General features: G+C 46.3%; 1 protein-coding gene across 1 annotated transcript in view; it reads left to right on the top strand.

Moving 5' to 3' along the window:
- LOC308309324 (kalirin-like) overlaps positions 1–10,000 on the top strand; it is a 105,971-nt gene that overhangs the window by 17,465 nt on the left and 78,506 nt on the right. Inside the window, exons 7-9 of the mRNA XM_080754873.1 lie at positions 2,072–2,242; positions 5,883–5,975; positions 8,731–8,853. Of these exons, the coding sequence (XP_080610999.1) occupies positions 2,072–2,242; positions 5,883–5,975; positions 8,731–8,853 (387 nt within the window). The remainder of the gene's footprint in view (positions 1–2,071; positions 2,243–5,882; positions 5,976–8,730; positions 8,854–10,000) is intronic.

Genomic DNA, 10,000 nt, shown 5'->3' on the forward strand with positions numbered 1-10,000 from the left:
GATATAGTACTTTATTGTCAGTTCACACTGAAATTTGTCTTGCGACACAGCAGTCATGTATGCGACACATAACATATATACAAACATTTAACACAGGTAACAAAAACAAGACAGGTTTACATACATAAGGATAATACAGACAAGAGCATTGTTCACCGCCAAGCCTACCTCTGGCCAAACTCCTGATTAAGCCTTAAAGTCGACTGATGGACAAAGGACCTTTTTAGTCTGACCTTAGTGTATGCTGGAACACCGTATCTCCTTCCTGAAGGCAGCAGCCTATATTCTCTATGCAACACATGGCTACTATTAGAGGTAATATGTCTTTCCAAACTTAGAATGCTGTTATCATACGTAGATGTATATAGCCTCTGAAGTGGTTGTCCAACTATCTTTGAACAAATGTTCAGTTGTTGCAGCAGTTGTGACTTTAGGACTGCAGACAAGCATCCATACCAGGTGGTTCTAGGTTAACTCTCAAATACCCGGAACGCGCCCGAGTCGCGTTAGATTTGAACCACTTTAACCATTATTTTATGCTTTAACTATTGAAAAACATCAGATATACAAGCTCGCAGCGCGGCACCGAGTGCCGCGCTGCGAGCTTGTAGATCTGCTACTTTTGAAAAATCGTGAAAATGTGTGCACGTCTTTGAATATCCTTGACCCGATCTTTGACCCGACTTCTAAATCCTTCCTCTAAATCATGTTGTTCTCAAACTTTTTCATGTCAAGGACCCCCAAAATTACAGGTATTTAGCCACGGACCCCCATCTCAAAATATGTTGTTCCAGTCACCACCCAGAAGCAAATATTTGAGTTATAAATGTTCGCTTTTAAATAGATTTATTCAAAGACTTGCAAAGAAATATCATGATTTTTCAAAAATAGCAGATCTGCAAGCTCGCAGCGCGGCACTCGGTGCCGCGCTGTGAGCTTGTATATCTGCTATTTTTCAAAGTTAAAGCGGTCAATAATCCTAGGCCTGAATGGGTTAACATGTTTAGAACTTAGTTTAAACGTAAACTCAGCACAAAAAGAAAGGAAACATATTAATAATTATATTATATTATATCTCCCCTTTAATAATACCAATGTGTATTGCGTTTTATATCATTGTTATCGATGATTCGTTACCTTTACAACGAGGTACAGCTTGTAAGCATCGGGTATTCGAGGCATGAGCTACACAGCCAAACGTGTGGGTAGCGCCGAGCAAAATGTTGCCAAAATGGCTTGCAATGCAGTTCTGCTGGCATTTACTCTCATTTTGGGCTTCCCTGACACTGAGCTTAAAATTAACAAAGTGTAAAAATGGTCAAAATGTCAAAATGTGTTGTTTTTTTTCTTTTCCTTATTACTGTGGGAGAGTGCAATCATTCAATGCTCCAAGCAACAAAGGTGAACACCAAAAGAACAGTATTGCAGGCCTGCCAGGCCATTTTGACCATTTTTGGACCCATACGTTTGGCTGTGTTGCTCATTCCACGAATACCAGATCCTTACATGCTGTACCTCATTGTAAAGGTGACAAATCAACGATAACAATGATATCAAACACAATAACATTTGGTATTATTAAAGGGGAGATATAATTAATTATTAATATGTTTCCTTTCTTTTTGTGCCGAGTTATTTCTTTAATTTTGTACTTTTTAAAAATAGTTCAAATAACTGATCTAAAAGCTCACAACGTGTCGACGTAGATTGATAGATTGAGTAAATTTACCCCCATTGATTCCGGATGGGGACCCGTTTCGAAATCCGGAACGAATGGGGGTACATTTATTGTTATCACATTTTTGTCTTAGGAATGTGACAAAAAACTAAAAATATTATTGAAAACTCAAGTCTCCATGGCGTGACTAATCAATAGAAAAAAAAGTCATTTTGGGGGTGAACTACTCCTTTAAGAAAAAACGATTGTGTGTGTGTGTGTGTGTGTGTGTGTGTGTGTGTGTGTGTGTGTGTGTGTGTGTGTGTGTGTGTGTGTGTGTGTGTGTGTGTGTGTGCGTGCGTGCGTGCGTGCGTGCGTGCGTGCGTGCGTGCGTGCGTGCGTGCGTGCGTGCAGGTCAGTCAGACCGGTAAGGCGTTGCTAGACGTGCTCCAGTGTTGCCCGGCAGCCAGCAGCGAAGCGGGATTCGAACCGGGCGACAACGAGGAGGAGGGGGGGGCCAACGCCAAGCCCGACTTCACGCCCGCCTCGCACGGCATTATGGGAGTTCTGCACGAGGTCATGGAGGTGAGGCTCGCTGACTCATCAACTACCGATCGTTATGGCAACAACAGCCACGTGCACACACAGACATCAAAGGGGGCTTGAGCCCCTGCCCTTTTACCAGAGCATGTGAGCGGAGTGGAGCTAGTGTGGCGGAGAGAGTCGCAGCCCCAGCCTGAAGCCTCAAAAGTCTAGTATCTGCTCTCGTTCCATAGGGATGTCCCTTTGGAGTAATGGTTAAGATATTGGACTTTCACGTGGGAGACCCGGGTTCGAAGCCTGGGTGGGGAGGTTTGGATCACCTCCGTTACATTGGTGCCGTGACCCGGATCCGGGCTTCCCCATAGGAGGAGGTCAAAGGGGGGTGAGTGTGGCGGAGAAAGTCGCAGCCCCAGCCTTGAAGCCTCAAAAGTCTAGTATCTCCCCCTCTTTGGTTTAGTGGTTAAGATATTGGAGTAACGCGTGGGAGACCCGGGTACGAACCCGGGTGGGGAGGTTCGGATCACCTCCGTTACACTGGAACGAAAGCCGCTCCGTAGGGCTGTCACGATGTGACATTTTACATGACGATTAATTGTCACTCAAATAATTGGCGATTAACGATTTAATTGTGTTTTTGTCGTTGATAATTACATTTCTGTTTGGCTTTTAGGCTTTGAAGTTGCACATGGTAGATATGACACATAACCTAAATATACAACGAATTACTGACATATTTGACAACTTTATACTTAAAAAATAACTTTGATAGTGGAAATAGCCGATCTACAAGCTCACAACGCGTCGCGATGCGACGCATTGTGAGCTTGTAGATCTGCTATTTCCACTATTTTTGACAATTTTTTTTTAATATATGAAAATTTTTCAACATGGAAACGATTATGACGATTATGTCAAATAATCACGATTAGACGATAATGTAATAATTGTGACAGCCCTACCGCTCCGTGCTCCAGAGGGCCTTCGTCCCGCTCGCTAGTCGCTCTGGTCGGCCACCGGGCCGCTCCGCTCCCCGCCGCTCCATCGCTCACCTTGATTTGCGCATCTCTCGCTCCACGCTCCACTCAGGGTCGTCAGCAGCCAAAATAAAAAAAAAGTATTTTGCTACCATGTTCAAAACACTTTCTCCTTTGCTTTGTCACATCAAGTGTTCCCAACACAAATGCCTGCTGTAACATGAGCTTCGGCTTGATGGAGAGCTGCCTTCAACGTTACAAAAGACGCCATCCAAGGCATTGTATTTTTTTTTAATAAGACGGGCAATATTAAATCCAGTTGGTTATTGATTAATCACCACATTCGAGAAGGAGGCGACTCGTGGCGTGTGTTTTTCATCAGTCTCACTTGCATTTCAAATCGTGTCTTTTGACTGGCTGGTGATAGGCCTATATAACTTAACTGACACAAGCTAGGCTATTTATTATAAACATAGCCTACTTGTGTGGTATAGCCTACATTTGACTTGAGTGAAATCTTGATAAAGGTTTGCTCTCCTCTCCGTCTCCGCGGTGCTTTCTGCGACATGGCTGCAGCTGCACTACCATGGACTGCACTCGGCACTGTTTTGTTGGAAACATGTGGTGCGCGACCCCAACAGGGTCGGCTAGGAGCGGAGGAGGTCACCGCTCCACGGAGCGGAGGAAAATCCTCGCTCCAAAGCCGCTCAGACCCATTTGAAAAGTCGCTCGCTCATGCTCACGTCAAAAACTGCCCGCTCCGCTCATATGCTCTGCCTTTTATCCGTCTGTAAAAAGTGTCCTCTCCAGACCATGAATGCAGTTTTTACTATGGTGAAAGAAATGCAAATGCCTCCTCTTTCCATGCCATACCTGAAGGCAGCATTCAAGAGAATGGCCTTGTCCAAACTCTCCTGAACTTGAATGCAGCATCTTATGTTGAAAGAATTGCCCTCTCTGTGTAGAAATCCATGCCGTTACGCCACATCTCCAGTATTCACTTGATTATGCTTAGTTCAGTGTGGGATCAATTTACCAAAAATAGCCTGTGACGCGGTGTTAACTTGGAGGTCTGCTATTTTCAATATTTTCACCAAAAGGCCCTTTTAGAAATGTCAGCCCCAGCCTCTCTAACATTCTCTGCACGTCCCTGCATTGCTCAATATAGAATCAGGTCATTGAATGCCGTTGATAAAACCAGTGGTTCTCAACCTTTTGGCAGTGTGAGCTTGTAGATCTGCTATTTTAGATACTGTTTGCACCGGGTCTCAGTGAAGATCCAACCTGAAACCAGCTTCACCAGACTATTTGACCAACAACGTCCACTAGTAGTTATACTTACCAGTAAGGTCCTAAAGGGCGAGGTTGAGCCAAGGACCAGTTACCTATATATGGAGACCCCTGGTACCCATATATGGAGATCCATGCACTGTATATGGAGGTATGCCGTGAGAGCCCAAACATGCTTACTCAGTTATTCGTTATGTGAAAGTCCTATGACATCTATAACATCTGACATCATACATACAATCCCTTTTATGCCCATACATGGAGATCCCTGTCTGTAGAAGCAGCCACACATATATAATAAGGGCTGTCTTGACCATATATGGATTCTGTTAGTGTGGCATGTGTCCGATGTGGCCTCCATATATGGGCATTCCCATATGAAGACCTGTTAGATATTGGCTTAACATTTATGGTGCCAAGTCTGAGTTTCCAGAGTTTGGGCAGTTTTTGAAGAATTTCAAAAATGTATTAGGCATGATCGCGATCGTGAAATTGCATGTTTAACCCCCATACCAACCCATTCTTTCAAACATGGCAGCCAAGTTTGTTTACATCTGAAGAAAACATAATGGCTGATAAATCATGAATGCCTGAACGGATTTCCAAGCAGATTTTTTTGTTTGAAAGCTGTGATCAGTGTGCACACGTGGTGCATGATTTAGGCATGGACGTGCATGATCCGTGCACTATGAATTACATGGAAGTCTATGGAGACTTGGCAGCGTGGAACTTCAAATAGATTTTTTATAAAGCAACAAATATTGATGACATCTCCATATATGCCAAAAGGGATTCTGTAAAGCCCTTATCAGAGTCTGTGGTGAAGAGCCTATCACCACTAATGTATAATCCAGGTGATCAGCTATCCACCTAAAGTGAGAAAACAAGTGGAGGCCATCATAGTCAGTCACGGTGAAGTCCTATCACTGTGACTGACTGGTCTAGATCGACCAATCAGTGAACAGGGTGATGGGCCGATCTGTCTGATAGTAAAAACAGAGAGATGTGTCGGGGTTCACGGTGGAAAGCTCTTCACCGCGAGTAATGACGTAATGTTGTAGTTTTATGACTTAAAAAGACTACACCGCGGTGCCTACGATGATAGGGGCTTTAGAGTGGTTCCCCTGACATCACAGTGATGTCAGAGCGTGATGTCAGAGTGTCAAACCCATAGGCTGTAAAAATGTGACACAGAGACAAGATATGGCGTTTCTAATACTGTGTTTCTCATATTGTGACCTAAGGTCGCAACTAGTCGCGCAGATTTTCCTGACTTTGTTTGCTGATTTCCGGACGATCGTTTACTGTCGTTAACTTCCTGTTTGCGGTCGTTAACTTCCTGTTTACTGTCGTTAACTTCCTGTTTACTGTCGTTAACTTCCTGCTTACTGTTTTTTTTCACTTCCTGTTGTCTCCAGGGTCACCACGAGGTCGAGGGGGCGTGGCAACACCGCAAGCTCCGCCTCCACCAGCGCCTCCAGCTGTGTGTGTTCCAACAAGATGTCAGACAGGTCACATGATGCACCGTGCACGCACACACACACACACACACACACACACACACACACACACACACACACACACTGTGTTCCAGCAAGATGTCAGACAGGTCACATGACCCGTGCACGCACGCACACACACACACACACACACACACACACACACACACACACACACACACACACACACACACACACACACACACATACACACACACACACACACACACACACACACACACACACACAAACACACACACACACACTGTGTTCCAGCAAGATGTCAGACAGGTCACATGACCCGTGCACGCACACACACACACACACACACACACACACACACACACACACACACACACACACACACACACACACACACACACACACACATACACACGCACACGAACACGCACACACACTGTGTTCCAGCAAGATGTCAGACAGGTCACATGCACAGTGCACACACACACATGTGCATGTTCTCCCCGTGTCTCCTAGGGTAGACAAAAACATGCAGTAATTCTGGTCTCTATACTGCCTCCCCCTGGCCAGCCGGGGCGTGGCAGAGGGAGAGCAGAACACAGTGTTACAGCTTAGGTAATTTGCACTGGGTGAAAAAATGGGTTACAAAGTCGTGGGATGAAAATGATAGAGATATGCAGGGGCGTCACACCAAATTCTGGGCCCTGGGTACAAGGATTCACTGCGGGCCCCCCATGAATGTTAACTATTGAAAAATAGCAGATATACAAGCTCACAGCGCGGCACCGAGTGCCGCGCTGTGAGCTTGTAGATCTGCTATTTTTGAAAAATCGTGAAAATGTGTGCAAGAAACCTATGTCAAGGACCCCCAAGATGATATGTATTTGGCCACGGACCCCGATCTCAAAATATTTAGTTCCAGGGACCCCCAGAAGCAAAATTTGAGTTTTCAAAAATAGCAGATCTACAAGCTCGCAGCGCTGCACTCGGTGCCGCGCTGTGAGCTTGTATATCTGCTATTTTTCAATAGCTAAAGTTACCAGGGCCCCTCCACCTTGGGCCCCTCCACCTTGGGCCCCTCCACCTTGGGCCCCTCCACCTTGGGCCCCTCCACCTTGGGCCCCTCCACCTTGGGCCCCTCCACCTTGGGCCCCTCCACCTTGGGCCCCTCCACCTTGGGCCCCTCCACCTTGGGCCCCTCCACCTTGGGCCCTGGTAACTCAGTCCCACTTTCCTCCCCCTTGTGACACCCCTGGAGATATGAATAGCAGTCTGTACCGCCTCCCTGGACTTTAAGACAACGTTGGGCCCGCATGTCTGCATGGCTGCATGGCTGCATGGCTGCATGTCTGCATGACTGCATGTCTGCATGGCTGCATGGCTGCATGGCTGCATGGCTGCATGGCTGCATGGCCGCATGGCTGCATGGCTGCATGGCTGCATGGCTGCATGGCTGCATGGCTGCATGGCTGCATGGCTGCATGGCTGCATGGCCGCATGGCCGCATGGCCGCATGGCCGCATGGCCGCATGGCCGCATGGCCGCATGGCCGCATGGCCGCATGGCCGCATGGCCGCATGGCCGCATGGCCGCATGGCCGCATGTCCGCATGGCCGCATGGCCGCATGGCCGCATGGCCGCATGGCCGCATGGCCGCATGGCCGCATGACCGCATGACCGCATGGCCGCATGGCCGCATGGCCGCATGGCTGCATGGCTGCATGGCCGCATGGCTGCATGGCTCCATGGCTGCCGTAGCCGTAGCCAGGGGCGTCACAAGGGGGAGGACAGTGGGACTGAGTTACCAGGGCCCAAGGTGGAGGGGCCCTAATAACTTTAACTATTGAAAAATAGCAGATATACAAGCTCACAGCGCGGCACCGAGTGCCGCGCTGTGAGCTTGTATATCTGCTATTTTTTTAATATTTAAAGCATAAAATAATGCGTCATAATGTGTTCAGGCCTAAATGGGTTAAGACAACGTTGGGCCTGGATGGCACCGAGGCTCAACGCAGAAAACTGTCCCACGGGCGTCAATTGGGTATGGCAGCTGCCATACCCTGGGTCCAGGGGTATGCAGCTGCCATACCCTGGGTCCAGGGGTATGCAGCTGCCATACCCTGGACCCAGGGGTATGGCAGCTGCCATACCCTGGGTCCAGGGGTATGCAGCTGCCATACCCTGGACCCAGGGGTATGGCAGCTGCCATACCCTGGGTCCAGGGGTATGCAGCTGCCATACCCTGGGTCCAGGGGTATGGCAGCTGCCATACCCCTGGGTCCAGGGGTATGCAGCTGCCATACCCTGGGTCCAGGGGTATGCAGCTGCCATACCCTGGGTCCAGGGGTATGCAGCTGCCATACCCTGGGTCCAGGGGGGAATAAAAATAAAAGTTACTTTTAAATATCCAGCCCAGGAAACCGTAAAAATGAACTTCTTCGAATAAATCATGCCTGTTGCTAAGGTATGGCAACATGACTGGTGTCTCAAGACACCAGTCGTGTTGCCATACCTTAGCTTTTTCTGAACTGACGCCACTGAACTGTCCGTTTAGATTTTTGCTTCTTTTGAATTGGAAACCTGAATATCTGTTTTTGTTATGTTTTAATTGGAACCCTGAAATGTAACATTTTGATGTAATTGCAAACACATTTTAGTTATATACTCATGCTAACTGTGTGTGCGTGTGTGCGGTGTGTGTGTGTGTGTGTGTGTGTGTGTGTGTGTGTGTGTGTGTGTGTGTGTGTGTGCGCGCGTGCGTGCGTGCGTGCGTGCGTGTGTGTAGGTGTTAGACTGGGTGGAGCAGCATGGAGAGGTGTTCCTCAACAAACACAGTGGGGTGGGGAAGAGTCTGCACCGAGCCAGAGCTCTGCAGAAACGACACGACGACTTCCAGCAAGTAGCACAGGTAACACACACACGCGCACACACACACACACACACTAGGACATTCACCAAATATTTGAATATTCGAATATCAAAGTCACTATTCAACGTTGTTCACCAAAGTCGAATATTTTGTTATTGTTTTCTCTTTTAAAAATCTATAGTTTATAAAGCTTGGCTAGATAGGAAGTCATAAGAATGAAGTTGTCAATGCCCCTGGTGGATGAATTTGTTAATGCTCTATACCAGGGCTTCTCAAACCTTTTTAGGCCGTGACCCCCAAAATAAACATATTTGAACTGGGGACCCCCACCCTGACAAGCACTTGGAACTGTAGGTATTACATTTAATGTGGCTCGGTTCTACAGATAAATATTGTGAACATAGCAGATCTACACGCTCACAACGCCTCGCAAGATCTGCTATTTTCACAATGTTCGCCTCTTGCTTACTTGATATTTGATAGTTTGGTCAGTTTGGCGAGTCCTGTCGAATATTTGACTATTCGAATACTTTGAATTAAAATAATTCGAATACTAAAAATCACTTTTCGTGAATGCCCTAACGTACGCACGTACGCACAGCATTTCTCTGGTGTGCTGAGGTGGTTTTCAAGCAAGCATGAACCAAATTCATGGAACATCTCTGAACACAGAGCCCTTTAAGTTTAATTATTCAATGTGTTGCAATAAACGGTTAAATCTGCTTTGATGTGAATGTCCCTGACGGGGAAGATTTAAAAGAACCAGTTAAATAAAGGACTGGGTGTGAAGGCCTCATATCAACCTGACAATCTACTATTGTACAAAGACAAGTCAAAACTAACCCATCTACAAGCTGTTTTTTGTACATGGACATCACAACCAGATGCATTGATATAAAGTGATTTTAGCACAAGTGCTAATTCTCATCACCTGTCCACAGGAGGCTTTTCTATTTTACATTAATCAAATCTAACACCCAATCAAGTACAATAAACAATAATACTATTCTAAAACCCAATCAAGTACAAAAACAATAATACTAATCTAAAACCCAATCAGGTACAAACAATTATAATATGTGTTTACTAATAAGAACTAACAACAACGAACCACAATCTGACCCATCAGCACATACATCAGCATCATAAATAGCCTTAATCAATCAATTCACACAGCAGGTAAATA

Source organism: Nannobrachium achirus (assembly GCF_963921795.1).
Source record: "Nannobrachium achirus genome assembly, chromosome: 24".
Taxonomy (NCBI): domain Eukaryota; kingdom Metazoa; phylum Chordata; class Actinopteri; order Myctophiformes; family Myctophidae; genus Nannobrachium; species Nannobrachium achirus.